This window comes from Rhamphochromis longiceps, linkage group LG3, assembly GCF_057381845.1.
Source record: "Rhamphochromis longiceps isolate RC_006_pf linkage group LG3, R_longiceps_female_GT1.1, whole genome shotgun sequence".
NCBI lineage: Eukaryota > Metazoa > Chordata > Actinopteri > Cichliformes > Cichlidae > Rhamphochromis > Rhamphochromis longiceps.
The window spans coordinates 25,676,951-25,695,862 of NC_140559.1; the positions used below are offsets into that span (position 1 = coordinate 25,676,951).

General features: G+C 40.2%; 1 protein-coding gene across 1 annotated transcript; it reads right to left on the reverse strand.

Annotated features, from left to right (window-relative positions):
- Positions 1 to 8,030: 8,030 nt before the first annotated feature.
- LOC146673654 (ladderlectin-like) lies at positions 8,031 to 10,770 on the reverse strand. The gene is made up of 7 exons (XM_085402299.1): positions 10,729 to 10,770; positions 10,574 to 10,651; positions 10,397 to 10,435; positions 9,147 to 9,259; positions 8,923 to 9,057; positions 8,720 to 8,831; positions 8,031 to 8,356 (listed from the first exon to the last, which is right to left on the reverse strand). Exons 2-7 carry the CDS (start codon positions 10,632 to 10,634, stop codon positions 8,274 to 8,276), a joined length of 543 nt encoding a protein of 180 aa, XP_085258425.1. The 5' UTR covers positions 10,635 to 10,651; positions 10,729 to 10,770; the 3' UTR covers positions 8,031 to 8,273.
- Positions 10,771 to 18,912: the final 8,142 nt, after the last annotated feature.

Here is an 18,912-nt window from a genome sequence, read left to right on the forward strand (position 1 = left end):
AGGAACTGTGGAAACATTTCAGAATAATATATATTTATATAAAATTCTGAAGATGATGAATGTGTCATCAACTAGAGTACTCAATATTGTCAATAGATTCAGAGAATCTTGATAAATCTCTGTGGAAAAGGGACGAGGCAGAAAATTAAAAATAGATTCCATGATCTTAAAGACCTCAGGTGGCACTGCATTAAAAACTTGGATGACTCTCTCATGGGAATAATTGCATGGCTCAAGAATACTTCCAGAAACGATTCTGTGTAATGTTAATTTGCCATGCTAATGACAAATCTCTATCATTAATTGAAGGTTTACCATGCGAAGAAGAAGACATATGTAACCCAAAATGCTTTTTCTTTTTTTATTGGATGAAAAGAGGAGTTTGTTCTACTGAGGAATGACATGCCTCCATGTTCAACATACAGTGGCTTGCAAAAGTATTCGGCCCCCTTGAACTTTTCCACATTTTGTCACATTACAGCCACAAACATGAATCAATTTTATTGGAATTCCACGTGAAAGACCAATACAAAGTGGTGTACACGTGAGAAGTGGAACGAAAATCATACATTATTCCAAACATTTTTTACAAATAAATAACTGAAAAGTGGGGTGTGTGTAATTATTCAGCCCCCTGAGTCAATGCTTTGTAAAACCACCTTTTGCTGCAATTACAGCTGCCAGTCTTTTAGGGTCTGTCTCTACCAGCTTTGCACATCTAGACTGAAATTCTTGATCATTCTTCTTTGCAAAACAGCTCCAGCTCAGTCAGATTAGATGGACAGCGTTTGTGAACAGCAGTCTTCAGATCTTGCCACAGATTCTCGATTGGATTTAGATCTGAACTTTGACTGGGCCAGTCTAACACATGGATATGTTTTGTTTTAAACCTTTCCATTGTTGCCCTGGCTTTATGTTTAGGGTCGTTGTCCTGCTGGAAGCTGAACCTCTGCCCCAGTCTCAAGTCTTTTGCAGACTCCAAGAGGTTTTCTTCCAAGATCGCCCTGTATTTGGCTCCATCCATCTTCCCATCAACTCTGACCAGCTTCCCTGTCCCTGCTGAAGAGAAGCACCCCCAGAGCATGATGCTGCCACCACCATATCTGACAGTGGGGATGGTGTGTTCAGAGTGATGTGCAGTGTTAGTTTTCTGCCACACAAAGCATTTTGCATTTTGGCCAAAAAGTTCCATTTTGGTCTCATCTGACCAGAGCACCTTCTTCCACATGTTTGCTGTGTCCCCCACATGTTTGCTGTGTCCCCCACATGGCTCGTGGCAAACTGCAAACGGGACTTCTTATGGTTTTCGGTTAACAATGACTTTCTTCTTGCCACTCTTCCATAAAGGCCAACTTTGTGCAGTGCACGACTAATAGTTGTCCTATGGACAGATTCCCCCACCTGAGCTGTAGATCTCTGCTGCTCGTCCAGAGTCACCATGGGCCTCTTGGCTGCATTTCTGATCAGCGCTCTCCTTGTTCGGCCTGTGAGTTTAGGTGGACGGCCTTGTCTTGGTAGGTTTACAGTTGTGCCATACTCCTTCCATTTCTGAATGATCGCTTGAACAGTGCTCCGTGGGATGTTCAAGGCTTGGGAAATCTTTTTGTAGCCTAAGCCTGCTTTAAATTTTTCAATAACTTTATCCCTGACCTGTCTGGTGTGTTCTTTGGACTTCATGGTGTTGTTGCTCCCAATATTCTCTTAAACAACCTCTGAGGCCGTCACAGAGCAGCTGTATTTGTACTGACATTAGATTACACACAGGTGCACTCTATTTAGTCATTAGCACTCATCAGGCAATGTCTATGGGCAACTGGCTGCACTCAGACCAAAGGGGGCTGAATAATTACGCACACCCCACTTTGCAGTTATTTATTTGTAAAACATTTTGGAATCATGTATGATTTTCATTCCACTTCTCACGTGTACACCACTTTGTGTTGGTCTTTACGTGGAATTCCAATAAAATTGATTCATGTTTGTGGCTGTGATGTGACAAAATGTGGAAAAGTTCAAGGGGGCCGAATACTTTTGCAAGCCCCTGTATGTCTTGTTTCCGAGTCACATATAAGATACTTTGTGTCTTAAAGTTTTGCAGACTTAAATGAGTAGCTTTTGAGCCTGAAACAGACTTTAAAGCCTTATTCAAAACACTCCTTTAATTATAACAAAATGGTTTCGGGAACATTGCCAAGGCTTAGGAACCTGCTTGAGATTATCTGATGGCTCGGTCTTAGCCAAGGAGCCCGGACAAGCATCTTGGGTCTATTTGCACAGTTTTTTACCCACCAGACAAAGGAAGGAACTGAACCAAACGGTAGAAACCAGCCGGGGAAAAAACTAAGAATAAAGATGTCCTATTGATACTGACTGGCTTGTAGGACTCACTGGTAGGAAGCTGAAAGGTAAACAGGCTGTTGCTAAGCAAGGTCATGGAGCAAGACTGACCAGCATGTCATAACACCTCCCACCCACTCCATGACATGCTGGTCAGTCACAGGAGCACGTTCAGTGAGAGACTGAGATTACCGAAAAGCACCACTGAACGACACAGGAAATCTTTCCTGCCTGTGGCCATCTCCCTGTACAACGCATCCACTTAACACACTGTTTGCTGCTACAACTACACATGTTTCTTTTCCAGCTATTTATTTATGAGTGACTTGTGTATGTATGTATGTATATATATGTATATATTGTACTATTCTTAGTTAGTGTATTGTCTGTCTTGTCTTAATGTTGGTTTATAATGGAGCACTGTAACAAAAAATAATTTCCCCCAGGGATCAATAAAGTATTCTGATTCTGATTCTGATTAAACAGGCTGTTGCTAAGCAAGGTCATGGAGCAAGACACGGAATGGATGAGCCTTCAATTCCACTTCCTCTATAACAATGACTTGATCACTTTCTAGGTCGGGTATGGGGTTTTAGCCTCTGTTCTTTAGCACTTTATAATGCATTTGAATATTCAAGCTACGTATAGGATTGAGGGAAGTTTTCATGTTGAGAAACACCACAACTAGAAATCCATTTATCTAAAAGAAACTATCTAAACCTACCTGGTCATATATCGAAATGTAATTGCCCCTATCATTAAATCGTGAAAATATTGGAATAATTTTTTGGAATGTTTCACTTTCCTTAGTTAAAGGCAGTGTTCATGATTCGTCAATAAGAAGGAGACTCGGCAAAATGGCATCCACTGAAGGGCTTCAAGGCAAAAAACGACAAAATATAAAAACTTAAAATAAGTCACAGTTTCACCATGTCTTCTTTAAGGATTTAGGTTTTGGAAGCAAGAAAGGGAAATAACAGGAAATAATATCAGTAAGGATCTTGGGCACTTTGTACAGCTTTCAAATAATTATTATCAAATGACTGTCATTCTACCCCTGCCATGGTATATTATTCTGTTTTCAATTTTTTCTTTAACTAGTTTTACACATGGCAATTATATTATAACAAGTCAGTAGTTAATTGGGCATGAGTTAGAGGTAAGACCAAGTGTGATTCAACAGATCCCTTTGTTAATAAAAAAAAAAAAAAAAACCTTCAGGGAACCTTGAACAGCCCCAACCTGGTGGCAGGCCTCCGAGACTGATTCATTTGAGACCAAAGGGTCCCAAATCCGCCAGGGAGGTCTGTTATCCCATAGGAAATAGTGCTTTGTGAAATAAGTCGGGGCCAAATCTGGAGGCCCGGGCAGTACAATCATGGGCTATACAAACTGGCTTTAGGCAAATCAAAAATCATCTTCCTGGTGGGAAAGGAGTTGAAAAAGCTGGTGGACACCAGAGGTGAAGGAAAATGTGGCTCACTTGTGGAATATTTTAGGTACCTGACATGTACAGACAAGCAAAGTGGGCCTTGGCTTTGTGTGCCCAAACGAAAAACACAGAATGGGTCTGCATTTGTTTCTACTTCCTCTATGAAATATGATGAAATACGTCAAAAGTTGCCAATTCATGTTGGCCTCAACCTCAGTTATTCGACACTTGATCATGACAGTATATCACTTTTACTTTTGGGAACTTTTATTTTCGACAGTTAAAATGATGAGATAGCTATAAAGCCCCAAGTCTTGTGAAATGTCTGAAGTGAAAATAATTTCAGAAGCTTTGAAAGATGTTTTTTCTTTAGAATGTTAGTAAGGCTGTTGGCTAATTGATGATACCATGATAATGAGTTTATCTGTCAGTCACAGACTTTAGATATGCTCTTCTTTGCTGTTTATATTTATATGTTAATTCTCACATACTGGAGAGAAAACACCAGTATGTGAGGATTTTTTTTAGTCTTCTTAAAGTAACCCAATATACAAAAACCAACAATGTCAGGTTCAGGGTAAGTACGTGACCCAAATGCAGGACTTCACAAAAGAGACTGTTTATTCACAGTGGAGATGGTGAACAATAACGTGACAGTTTCCAAAAATATGGCTTCCATTGTGGAGCTCCTGACTCCCACACAGTGCTCATGGTCTGTAGTGTGAATGGTGAAAACTCCAACACTTGATATATACAATACAGGGAGTGCAGAATTATTAAGCAAATGAGTATTTTGTCCACATCATCCTCTTCATGCATGTTGTCCTACTCCAAGCTGTATAGGCTCGAAAGCCTACTACCAATTAAGCATATTAGGTGATGTGCATCTCTGTAATGAGAAGGGGTGTGGTCTAATGACATCAACACCCTATATCAGGTGTGCATAATTATTAGGCAACGTCCTTTCCTTTGGCAAAATGGGTCAAAAGAAGGACTTGACAGGCTCAGGAAAGTCAAAAATAGTGAGATATCTTGCAGAGGGATGTAGCAGTCTCAAAATTGCAAAGCTTCTGAAGCGTGATCATCAAACAATCAAGCGTTTCATTCAAAATAGTCAACAGGGTCGCAAGAAGCGTGTGGAAAAACCAAGGCGCAAAATAACTGCCCATGAACTGAGAAAAGTCAAGCGTGCAGCTGCCAAGATGCCACTTGCCACCAGGTTGGCCATATTTCAGAGCTGCAACATCACTGGAGTGCCCAAAAGCACAAGGTGTGCAATACTCAGAAACATGGCCAAGGTAAGAAAGGCTGAAAGACGACCACCACTGAACAAGACACACAAGCTGAAACGTCAAGACTGGGCCAAGACATATCTCAAGACTGGTTTTTCTAAGGTTTTATGGACTGATGAAATGAGAGTGAGTCTTGATGGGCCAGATGGATGGGCCCGTGGCTGGATTGGTAAAGGGCAGAGAGCTCCAGTCCGACTCAGACGCCAGCAAGGTGGAGGTGGAGTACTGGTTTGGGCTGGTATCATCAAAGATGAGCTTGTGGGGCCTTTTCGGATTGAGGATGGAGTCAAGCTCAACTCCCAGTCCTACTGCCAGTTTCTGGAAGACACCTTCTTCAAGCAGTGGTACAGGAAGAAGTCTGCATCCTTCAAGAAAAACATGATTTTCATGCAGGACAATGCTCCATCACACGCGTCCAAGTACTCCACAGCGTGGCTGGCAAGAAAGGCTATAAAAGAAGAAAAACTAATGACATGGCCTCCTTGTTCACCTGATCTGAACCCCATTGAGAACCTGTGGTCCATCATCAAATGTGAGATTTACAAGGAGGGAAAACAGTACACCTCTCTGAACAGTGTCTGGGAGGCTGTGGTTGCTGCTGCACGCAATGTTGATGGTGAACAGATCAAAACACTGACAGAATCCATGGATGGCAGGCTTTTGAGTGTCCTTGCAAAGAAAGGTGGCTACATTGGTCGCTGATTTGTTTTTGTTTTGTTTTTGAATGTCAGAAATGTATATTTGTGAATGTGGAGATGTTATATTGGTTTCACTGGTACAAAGAAATAATTGAAATGGGTATATATTTGTTTTTGTTAAGTTGAATATTAATTATGCACAGTAATAGTCACCTGCACACACAGATATCCCCCTAAAATAGCTAAAACTAAAAACAAACTAAAAACTACTTCCAAAAACATTCAGCTTTGATATTAATGAGTTTTTTGGGTTCATTGAGAACATGGTTGTTGTTCAATAATAAAATTATTCCTCAAAAATACAACTTGCCTAATAATTCTGCACTCCCTGTAGCTCCACTCCTGTGACACACTCCCTTCCAGGCTCTTGAAAAGACAAGCTCAAGCAAAGATAGTTTCATCTCAGAGTCATGGCTGTACTGACTAGTTAGCTCATCCACACTGTTAAGTAGTGGGCCACTGATGGGGATGATCAGCGGCAGCCGGTGAGACTTGATGCAGGACAGATATGGCTGGCTTCAGGACGGGAAATCCTTCCAGCCTCATGATCAGAGATGATTAGAGACAGTAATGTGTTACACGTTACTGTAATCTGATTACTTTTTTCAAGTGACGAGTAAAGTAAGGAATTACTATTGCAAAAAAGGTCATTAGATTACTGTTACTTTCCCGTAAGCATGCTTCATTACTGCGTTATTAACCAGTGATTTTTTTTGTGAGAGTGTCTCATGACAATGACGTAAGCATGTGCAACGTTCGTGGTTAACAGCTGTGTGCAGATCAACAATGGATAATATAACGAGTGCGGGACAGAGTATGACTGTGCAGCATTTAAAGCGTGGAAGTACTGACCTTACTTTAAATTTTGATTCAGTAAAAAGAGACAGAAACATTATTGCCCGTTGTGTGTGGGATGAAAACTTCTTTTTACAGCGAAAAAAACTCCTAAACTTCCAAGGAAGCACCGAGAATGCTGCCACGGGAATTTGAAATTCACAGAGAAACTGCCGGATCCTTCCGCTGACATGACCACTGTGGCACACCTGCACCAGGGCAAACCTCCACCCGCCCCACTCCTGCTAAACAGGTGAAAATAGATTTATGAACAACAGGACTTAGTGCCGCTGAGTCTTTGATTTTATTTATTTTCTGGACTCTGGAGGTTTGCCCTGTGACAGGTGTGCCGCAGGTGTGACATTTTACCACTGACATGCTAAAATCTAAAGAGCAGATCAGACAGAGACTTAAAATGCTTCCAGATGAGAATACTCTTCAAAAGGTGTTTGAATTCAATGAGAAGGCTCATCTAGCGCAGCATAAAAAGTCTAAGACTTGTACATGGAAGAAATGGAGAAGAAAGCTTTGTTATCTACCCTGGAACACCACCAAGCCATTGGTTCAGGTATGTGGATGACACCTGGATGAAAATCAAATCTCAGGACGTACCACAATTCACGGATCACATTAACTTGGTGGACCAACACAGCAAGTTCACCAGGGAGGTTATGAAAAGTGGCAGGTTAGCCTTCTTAGACTGTGAGATTTCCATCAGTAATAGGGGACATTTAGAAGTTGATGTGTACCGTAAACCTACGCATACAGATCAGTATTTAAGGTTTGACTCTCATCATCAACTGGAGAAAAAACTGGGTGTCATCAGGACGCTACAACACAGAGCGAACACCATCCCCACAGACACAGCGGCCAGGGAAGCAGAAGAACATCACATCAGGAAGGTCCCGAGTATATGTGGTTATCCCAGCTGGACATTTGTCAAAGCTAGGAAGGCGCCAAAAGAAAGCTCCAGCCGATCCAGGAGAGAAGGACCTAAGGAAAAACCCTTAATGATCCCATATGTGTCAGGAGTATCGGAGCAGTTAAGAATCCTTTTCTCTAAACACAATGTCGCTTATGACTTTTAAACCCCAAAACACACTGTGCCAAAAATTGATCCAATGAAACAGGTCCCCTAATGTAAACAGAGTAATATAGTGTACACTGTTAGGTGCCAGGAAGATTGCCATGATTTTTATACATCAGGGAAACAAAATAACCTCTAGATAAGCAGATGGCACAATACAGAAGAGCTAACTTGTCAGGCCAGGACTCCATAAAGAAAATATTTAATTTCTACATCATGTGAGCACAGAAATTTGAATTTGCATCAGGTATTTGGAAAATGGTGGATTTATGCCTGGATGTCTATGAATCTTTTGAAGTATTCCCATGAAAATGTGACAAAGACTCAGAGACCAGTTTGATTCAATGCTTAAAGGTTTAATAATGAAGATGATGTTCATTCATGGAAGTAAAGTGAAAGCTTAAAGCATTCTTTCCATTACACACTCAGTTTGTTCTTATTAAAAGAGACAATCCAACTACAGGTTGCATCATTTTTCAACTCATTCCTTATGTAGCGTTGCGGTGAACTAAAAGAAGTAAAGATGTAAGAAGAGAAACATTTTAAACTGGATTTATGAGATTATTTGCTCTAAAGACCGGTGAACCAAGCCTTCATTCCAGAGATCGTCTGACTTTCCTGGCGCAGACAAATGGGTATCTGGCGTCACAGGGTATGTCATTCATACAGAGGTTTCCTGTAAGCACCAAAAATGAACATTAAGTGAAGCCATGCTCACATGGACGTCTATACTGACACAAATATTTAGTTTGCATAATAGCAGGAGCACCTGTCAATATTCATTTTTGACTCTACTTTCACAGCACTATGTAAATTTACTTTAAATTTAAAGACGTGAAATACAGCAATCTATTTTATTCATTATGGTAAAACACAAAGTTTGTCTCTGTTAAAAATAAAATTTATAATTCATATTATTTTCCTGTAAGTCACTGCTATTTATCACACCAAATGATAAGCATTTTTTGAGAAAATGTGGATACTGTAACAGTTTTTGTTCCCCTCAAAATGAATTCACACACTTTCTTTTAAGTTTTACCTGTCCAATTCATATGCAGGCAGTTCTCTCTGCCCCCGACATTGTTAGGCTCTCCATGACACCAGTTTGCATATGTGAAACGGGTTCCATCGATCCAAAACCAATAACGCTCCTAGAAAACACACAAAAATAACAGAGAATAATGTCGATAGGCAGGCATATCTTCTAGTGTCAGAACTAATGTCTAATATTGAGTAGTGTACCTCTTGAGCATCTGAGCCTCCAATCCATGTAGGGACATGATTACGAGCACCGTTAAGTATGACCCTCTGAATCGCTTGGTACTCTCCGAGGTTGCGCACAGACGCCAGATTTGCATTCAGGGACTGACAGTGTCTCTATAGGACAAAAGGTCTAGTTCAAACCAAGTTTGATATGAAAAGTATTAAAGCAGAGAGAAATGCTAAATCGAAATCACTGTTCTTACCTGCGCCTGAGCCCAAGTCAGTTGATGGGGAAAGAAGTGAAAGTATCGGTTTCCATATCTAGTCCAACCCCAGGGGCTAAAACATGCAGATCTCTTCTCAACAAGATGCTCTCCTGAGGACAAGCAAAGACTACTTAGATACTCAAACATCAATTATCGTTGCTATTTACAAAAAAGTAATTGTCTTTCAAACCATGTATATGCTTAAACTTTTATACCCCCGCAAACACACACACACACACACACACACACACACACACACACACACACACACACACACACACACATATATATATATATATATATATATATATATATATATATATATATATATATATATATATATATATATATATATATATGGCATGGCAGCACAAGAACAAGCTCTGAGCACAAGATCCATAGAGGCTGGGGTCTATCACACCAGGCAAGACCCCAGGTGCAGGCTGTGTAAAGATGCCCCAGAGACAATCCAGCACATAACAGCAGGGTGCAAGATGCTAGCAGGCAAGGCATACATGGAACGCCATAACCAAGTGGCCGGCATAGTGTACAGGAACATCTGTGCCGAGTATAACCTGGAAGTCCCGAGGTCAAAATGGGAGATGCCCCCAAGGGTGGTGGAGAATGACCGAGCTAAGATCCTGTGGGACTTCCAGATACAGACGGACAAAATGGTGGTGGCTAACCAACCGGACATAGTGGTGGTAGATAAACAGAAGAAGACGGCCGTAGTGATCGATGTAGCGGTTCCGAATGACAGCAATATCAGGAAGAAGGAACACGAGAAGCTGGAGAAATACCAAGGGCTCAGAGAAGAGCTCGAGAGGATGTGGAGGGTGAAGGTAACGGTGGTCCCCGTGGTAATCGGAGCACTAGGTGCGGTGACTCCCAAGCTAGGCGAGTGGCTCCAGCAGATCCCGGGAACAACATCGGAGATCTCTGTCCAGAAGAGCGCAGTCCTGGGAACAGCTAAGATACTGCGCAGGACCCTCAAGCTCCCAGGCCTCTGGTAGAGGACCCGAGCTTGAAGGATAAACCGCCCGCAGGGGCGTGCTGGGTGTTTTTTTTTTTTATATATATATATATATGTATACATAAATGTATATGTATACATAAATTATAAATATTTTATTTTCTCACTGGTGAAACATATCATTTGAATACATACATTACATACAAGCATACAAGTGAGGACATAGATGTGCTCTTCAGCATGACAATAATCTGAGAGGAAAATTGTTACCAACCTGGGGGATTTGATTCAGACCCATCCTTACCCACTTCATCTGGAAGAACCCAAAAAAATTATAATTTTGATAACTTTTAGTGGTAAATTTCCATTTATAATATTGATATTATAAATGTTGTTTGTATTATTGATTCCACACATATATACATTATCTATATTATACTACAATACTCACTGGCAGCAGTGGTCAGAGCGATCATTGCACAAAGAAGTGCAGACACAGTCAGCAGCTTCATGGTGATAATTAGTATCTCTGTGAACAACAAAAGACCCAAAGTTATTAGCACTTCATTAAACAAAGCACAGAAAGAATCTGAGTTTTCAGCCAACCTTTTGTAGAATATCTTGTCTGTTCAGTCAGTAGCTTCAGCCTTCCAAGGTTGGAACAAGGTGCTGAACAGCTCTGAGATCACGGCTTATATTCTGTCTCTTTGTAGTTTCAAAACAGGGAACTAACATTGAAAAAAAAATGACACGTGTATTATGTGATTCATGCTGGCCAGACTTTTACTGCACTTCTTTCTTTCTCAACCAAAACCAAAATTATTGCCAAATGCTGACTACTTCTTCCAGCTGCCCACTTAATTTTACTAGTCAACAACTAGTCAAACACTGGTCAACACTCCATAGTATAAATGGAGAACATTTTATATATTTAAGAAAGTATTTTCAGGAAAGAAAGAAAAACCCATAAAACAAAGGAGAAGCTGAGTTTATGGACATTAAATAATCAGCGTTATTATGAAGATCCTAAATAATTTCTGACGTTTTGCTCTCACAGTAATCATGATGAGAATGTTTCTTCAGTAGACCAATTCTTGCCAGTTCTTTCCTTAGCATTTCTGGAAAAGACATGCAATAAGAAAAAGATAAAATGAGACCAGTGCCTCAGCTGATAAGCGATGTCTTGTATCTTTGACAGACATTCACCAGAAAATTTTTATGGAGACAGATCTGTCACAGTACTGGGTCTGTGTGCTGCGTTTTTGATCAGTTATGTTCTTGGATTTGTTGATTTTCATGGTTTTGAGTCACTTTATTGTTTTCTGCTTATGTCAAATTCAGAGATGGGCAGTGATGCGTTAAAAGTAATGTGTTATTGTAATTTGATTACTTTTTTCAAGTAATCAGTAAAGTAACAGGACTACTTTTTCAAGTAACTTGACCAACACTGGTTATGTTCTTACTTTTCAGTCGTTAGCTTTCTGTAACTTTGCCCTCCCCCATTCCACGTCTCACGTCTAGTTACTCTTCTCTCTGTGCTCCATGTCTGCTTGGTCTTCAACCCGTTTTCACTCCCTACTCGTAATATAGCGACGATTTGTAACGTCCCTAAAATTCTCATGCTAACGCAAAAGGTATCCTTCCATGTTTTTCTCAGTTCACTGCAATGTGAACCCGCTCGCAGCGATAAGAGACACTTCGAGCAGAGGCTCCAGCCATCCATTTACTCCAATAATAACCCCATCATGGCAAAACATGACGCCGTGAAGTACAATCTAACTGGAGAACCGAGGACCCTCTCCCCCGACGTGTTTTTCTCCCTAATGTAAGGCTTTCTTTCTTTATTTTGTTTTTTAGCCATCAGAATTGTTGTCTGAAGGCCAAGAAAGATGCCAAGTGGATTTACTTTACCAAGTGGATCATCATGGCCTTGCCATATTGGTCCATTTGATTGACCTTTATTATAATTATGTATTTATTTTATTTTTGTTTTTTAAAGACTGGACAGACATGACTGGGGGTCAGGACAGGGAGAAACAATGAGAGGGAGAGAAAGAAAAATATTCCCATATATCATTGTTGTTTATTGTATTGCTCTCATGTTCTTCTGCTTGTTTTCTTTTCTTTCTCAACAGGTGATCCAGGTGATTGATATATGTATATTTTTTTGTCTGCTTATTTAGTTGTTTTTTGTTTTTTTGCCCTTTATCCCCATCCCTCTTCTCCACTGTTTTTTCCCCCTCTTCCTTTCTCCTTTTTCTTTTCCTCATTCAAGTCTGTCCCGTATCTAGCAAGTGAAAATAAAAAAATAAATAAAATAAACAATAAAAGGTGAATCAAATAGACCATTACGGCAAGTCTGGGATGGTCAATTTGGTAAAGTAAATCCATTGGGTATCTTTCTTCGCCTTTACGATAATTCTGATGGCAAAAGAACCAAACGGGACAGGCAGAAAAAAAAAAGAAAAAGAAAAAAGGAATGAGACAGAAGTGCTATCCCAGCCGTCCAAGATCTGAAATGCATTTCAAGAAGTCCCCACAGTGAGCATTAGGGAACTCAGTACTATAAGAAAGGTCTTTTTCATATTTCTATAACAGTTAGTGTTCAATTAACTGTAATTTTTAAGTGCAAAATCCAAAATACTTCTTTTTTGTTGTTTGTTTGAGGTTCGCAAATGTAAATAGAATTTGGTGCTTTTCTTTGGCATACATGAAAGTGGTTTGGGGGTTCTGATCTGAAGGCCCATGAAACGAAAGGTATCAAAGACTTCTAAAAATACACAATAAACCAGCAGTTTCACCCCCTCAGAAAGAGAGGGTGAAACTGGAGTAATGTGTTCTCGGTGCTTTAATAATGATCATCAGACATTCACAAGCATTTGTTCCCACAGTCGAATTGATTAGTTAGGGAGAAATTCAACAGTCTTGTGAAACAATGTCTAAACTGTGGTTTCAAAGAATGTGTCAAAAGCTGCCGCTTCTTTTGAAATTAAACCAAGGCTGTTGGCTAACTGATGATCACCATGATAATGACTTTATCTGCCAGTCACAGACTTAGACCTGTCCTTTTAGTTATTGCTAAACTTTTTATGGTAAGGAAAACATTAGAGAAAACAAAACTGACTCACCTAGCATTAGACATCGTTTTCTGATTGAAAAATCTTCCTGCAATTTTGTCCTCAAGATTACTTAAATGTCTAGAAGCCTATTGTTGAATTTATGAACAGAGACCCAGCTGATTTTTTTACCTGATTTTTCTTTAAATTAAATTTACGTATTTAGTAGTTTAATCCTTATTTTATTTTTTTTATGTCTTTATTGTCCTTGTTGCAGGTACAACGGAATTAAAAGTGGTGTCCGATCAGTGCATCGACCATAGAAATATGAAAATATAAATAAAAACAATAAAATTTAATAAAATTAAAAAATAAAATACTTAAAGTGCTAATAAGAATAGTATGAGCAAACATTTACATACATTCCCACACACATGCTTCAGTCAGTGCATAGATCATTTCAAGAGTGACCTGATGGACATTTTTTTTTTTTTAGTAGCAGTATTCAGAAATGTTATAGCAGTTGGGTAAAAACTGTGTTTGAGTCTACTTGCACTAATTGCTCTTTACGGTCTGCCCAAGGGCAGCCGTCCAAACAGGGAGTGGCCAGGGTGTGAGGTATCTTTTATAATATTTTGAGCTTTTTTAAGACAGCAGGTATAGTCTAGCTCTTCCAGCATGGGGAGAGGGCAGCCAGTGATCCTTTGGGCGGTGTTAATGACCCCTTGGAGTGCTTTCCTCTGAGCCACCGTCCTACAAGTGTACTAAATGCATATGCAATAGGTTAGTACACTCTCAAAGGAGGCTCTGTAGAAGGACACCAGCAGTCTCTGTGTGACAGTCTCTGTTGGGCCTTTTTCAGCAGCTCGGAGGTGTTCACACTCCAGGAAAGGTTCTCCTCTATGTTGACTCCCAGGAAGCGAAAGTTTGACACCCACTCCACACAGTCCCCATTAATGATTAGTGGTGGGATCCCTGTCTTTTTCTTCTGTTGTCTGTTATGAGTTCTTTGGTCTTTTAAGTGTTGAGGAGGAGGTTATTGGCCTTAGCATGATGACAGCTGCTTTGCTTTGTCTCAGTAAGCAGACTGGTCACCCCTGGAGATGAGCCCCACCGCGGTGGTATTCTCTGCAAACTTCACAAAGGTGTTGCTCTGGTGGGCAGGAGTGCAGCCATGTGTGTAGAGAGTGTAGAGCAGTGGACTGAGCACACAGCCATGGGGTGAGCCAGTGCTGAGACTCAGGGCTGGGGATGTGCAATGGCCAGCTCTCACTCTCTGTCTACGGCCTAAAAGAAAGCTGTTGATCCACAAGCAGGTGCTGTATGGAAACCCCAGGTCCTGTAGCTTGACCACCAGTTTTTGTGGAAGGATGGTATTAAAAGCTGCATGGAGCATGGAGTGCTGTGGCTATGGCGTCTTTCATGGATTGGTTTGCTCTGTAGGCAAATTGGTGTGAATCCAGGCTGCGAGGCAGGGCTGCTTTAACTTATTACCAGTATAAAAATATGGCCTGTAAATGTATAATTACTGTTCTGGTTTCATCTGTTCTGCTGAGTCCGAGTTTTTCTTGATTTTCAAGTTCGAAGTCTGTTACTTGAACACTACAACTCTACAACAGCCCTTTTTATGCTAAGTGATTCAATGGTGCCTTGGCTGATGTTCTGGGGTTTTTAGACACATATGTAGGTGACAGCTGAAATGATTGCTGAACTTTTTATACTATCTCAGAGTGTCTAAATTGGAAGATAACCCTCAGTTTTACCTTCTTCTTACAAGCACAGTAGTTGTTTTTGCCATGGCTCCGTGAAAAGATTACTTTTTAAAGGCGCTAATAATGTTGGTGCTTCCACATAGTTTACATGGAAGGTCTTTTCTTATCTGTTAACATTTAGCAACTACTTGATGAGTCTTAATGAAACTTTGAAATGAGGAACACAAAACTGTAAACGCAGACTGTATGCCTTCAAAAGCAAAGTGCCTTTTGAAATGGATTGTTTTTTTAACATACTGATAACAATGAATTACAGCGGTCCAGCCTAGAAGTTATAAATGCATGAACTAGTTGTAAGTAGTAATAAATTAAACTAGTAACATGAACTACTGTTAGCTTGAAGGCCTGTATTATGTAACCAATTAATAGAGATTGATCATATTTAAAATTAAAGCATTAGTTAATGCCAGAATTTGTTAGAACATTTTTGTAGGAATGGGATCTACAAGACACGTTGATGGTTTGGATGAAGTAATTACTGAAGTTAACTCAGAAAGATCAATTGGAGAAAAAGAGTCTAAATAAATATCAGTGATGAATAAATACCAGAGGTGAAAGGAGCCTAAAGGATTATTAAAACAATAAGTGTTATTGAGCATGGTTGGCAGACTTTTCAAGACACGGAAAGATAAGTGTTTCTTTCCACTTCTGTTATAAGAATGACTTATTGATTTATAATGTCTTACCTGTGGTTTTAGCGTCAGTTATTTGGCACTTTTATGTATTTCACCATTATGACAACTTTTAGGAACATTTGTTTTCTAACGTTTAATACAATGAAAAATTATGTGTTCGAGATGAAACAATAAATCTTGTAAAATTTCTGAACTTCAGTTTACAAAGTTTTTCCTTCATACAGTTACTCAGGCTGTTGACTAATTGATGATACCACAGTAATGAGTCTATCTCGACGTAGACATGCTCTTCTTTGCTGTCTGTATGGATTGCACGTTGATCCTAGAACAACAGTCCTGCCAAGGCCCTTTATATTGTGAGGTAAAGATCCTACAGTGCAGAGAAATGGTAAATGGCCTGTATTTGTTTAGCGCTTTACTTCATCCCTAAGGACCCCAAAGCGCTTTACACATTCAGTCATCCACTCATTCACACACACATTCACACACTGGTGATGGCAGCTACATTGTAGCCACAGCCGCCCTGGGGCGCACTGACAGAGGCAAGAAAATGCAAGAGTACTACAAAGGACCCATTTACTTTCACTTATCCAGTCAAAGGTTGCGGCGTGTGGGAGAATTTGAATAGGGCTAATCACATTACAGTGCTACCCAAGATCTAAAATGTGTTTGGTGATTTGTTTAACAGATTGGTGATTTTTAATTATAAAACACAACATAAAATGTATTCATGATCATGAGGCATTTACAGACATTGTTTCTGTCCTAAAACTGGTTGTACAGTTTTGTCATCTCATAAAATTTGTTAAATGTCTCAAAGCTCACTGTAGGAGTGACAGTGACCTTGTCACGGCTGGCGGAGGGAGCCGTGTGGTGTGGAGGAAAAGGAGGACCCAAGATACAGCAAACTGATGATACGAGTGATGTTTTATTTACCAGGTGGTGGTGGTGGCAAAAACAGGCAACTCAGCATGAGCAATTACAAACAGAAACCTAAACTGGGAGACACTAAAAAGCAAACCTGAGACCATACAAAAGGGGTGCGGGGCAGAGAGACGCAGAGACAGGACACCATGGAACGCGGAGGAATGCAGATTAACGCAGAGACACACGGATGAATGCAGACAAGCCGACGAGGAGCACAGGCAGACACCAACTATAAATACACACACCAGGTAATGAGGAAATGGCACACAGGAGGGGACACAGCTGGAACTAATGGGCATAACGCGACACAGACCTACAAAGTAAAACAGGAAACACCCAGACTGTTTTACAGCACAACACGGGGACATGAACAGACCACCAAGGACAGACACAGGTAGGGCTGACAATACACCAAACTACAGGTTCAACCCTAAACTAATACAAATCAGAATAAACACAAAACGCTGGGTCAACGACCCAGGACCATGACAGACCTACTCATACAGTATCTGTAGAATGACGATACAGCTGACCTGTTGGTAAAAATATTGGTGTTGATTAAACCTATCATCAGATGCCCACTTAATGTGACAGGGTTCCAAGATGAATATGAAACGGTAATATACAAACATGTAACTTAAATCCATGGACAGTTTAAAATCACTACTTTACATGCATGTCTTCAGGTGGCCTGGTGGAAACAGACAATCTCTCAACAGAAGGCCCAAGCAGGGATTCAGACCAAGATCCTTGTTCTTAGGTAACAGTACTGACCACAAGAACCCCATTTCAGATCTTGTGTCTGTGTCAAGGCAGCTCTGACTTCTGTGTGCCCTCTGTTCCTTATGTGAACTGCACATCATCAGTCATATGCTGTGCTACTATTTGACTGCTTGGAGAGTCTCCATAATCATTCAAATACAGCCAGGACCTTGTTTCTGTGGGAACCTGGACAAATGTGATGAGGACACAGAGAGTTCTCGTGACAGTTTCAAGGTCTCACTTGAACACTGGCATCACTTGACCATAACAAATACACACAAAAACAACATTTACAGTTTCACAGTTTTAAGATTCCCAAAAATCACAATTTCCCTAGATTTGACCCACACTAGTGGATCTAAAATCTTAATGGACATGGGTCAGGTTTCAACTTGAACAACTCCTCCAATTTATTATTTGTAACACCGGTACAATAGTAGAACATTTGAAAAGGTTTTCAGTTTTGTGTATTGCGTGTTATATGGGTCACCCCAGGAAAGAACATTTTTTAATTTAGTAGTTTTATTCTGTATATAGTATTAATGTAGAGAATAAATGAACAAAGATACAGTCTAATGAGAAAAAAAGTGTAAGTACTATCCCTGAAGATCCTTAGACTCCTTCTGCAACAATGTGAAGTAACATTAATTTACATACTATGTACATACTATCTACTACTTGAACAGAAGTAGATGGAACTAGAGTCACATTTCAGGCTAAATAGATGATATTTCTGGTTCATTTGCTGCCCTCAAAAATACCCCAAACAGTAAAATGACTCAAATTTTACCCAAACAGTATGTAAGGGTTAAACTGTTTTCTTTGTGGAATTACAGTTGTCGTCATCTCAGTGGTGGGACGTCAGATGTTGTGTGTTGTGCAGTGGATGATTTGAATTGAACTGCAATAATAATAATAATAATAATAATGGATTGGATTTATATAGCGCTTTTCAAGGCACCCAAAGCGCTTTACAATACCACTATTCATTCACTCTCACATTCATACACTGGTGGAGGCAGCTACAGTTGTAGCCACAGCTGCCCTGGGGCAGACTGACAGAAGCGAGGCTGCCATATCGCACCATCGGCCCCTCTGGCCAACACCAGTAGGGTAAAGTGTCTTGCCCAAGGACACAACGACCAGGACAGAGAGCCCAGGGATCGAACCGGCAACCTTCCGGTTACAGATGCGATTCCCAACTCCCTGAGCCACGGTCGCTCCAAATGCCATCATGTGGTCAGATAGCTGTACGACAAGCTGGTTTGATATCATGTTTTTATTTGTTTTTAGGTAAAGGGCTTTGAAACTGCGTAATAAAAACTTATGTTGGCCATCCTTGAGCAATTTTTAGAATCAATGGTCATGCTGCTTCATTAGTACTTCATGCATTTGCATCCTGTTATTTAAAAAAGAATTTGCTGCTGATTATCAACTAAATCAAAGAAATACCATCTCGATATGAATTTAACATCGACAGCCCCATCATGAGTCCAGAAAATTAAATTGCAAGTCACCATTCACATACGATAACATACTAGACCCCGTTATGCATATGGAATTATACACTTTTTAAGAGTACAGCATCAAATCACTTAGAGTTCTGGGCCATTGATCTGGCGAGTTAAGTAGCAGAGG

What these genes read in the sequence shown, in the direction of transcription:
- LOC146673654 (XM_085402299.1), bottom strand. Translation starts at nt 10,634, where the DNA reads ATGAAGCTGCTGACTGTGTCTGCACTTCTTTGTGCAATGATCGCTCTG. An exon ending in CGCTCTGACCACTGCTGCCA is followed by an intron (nt 10,436 to 10,573) that starts GTGAGTATTGTA and finishes GGGTTCTTCCAG; the next exon opens with ATGAAGTGGGTAAGGATGGG. An exon ending in TGACTTGGGCTCAGGCGCAG is followed by an intron (nt 9,058 to 9,146) that starts GTAAGAACAGTG and finishes TTTGTCCTATAG; the next exon opens with AGACACTGTCAGTCCCTGAA.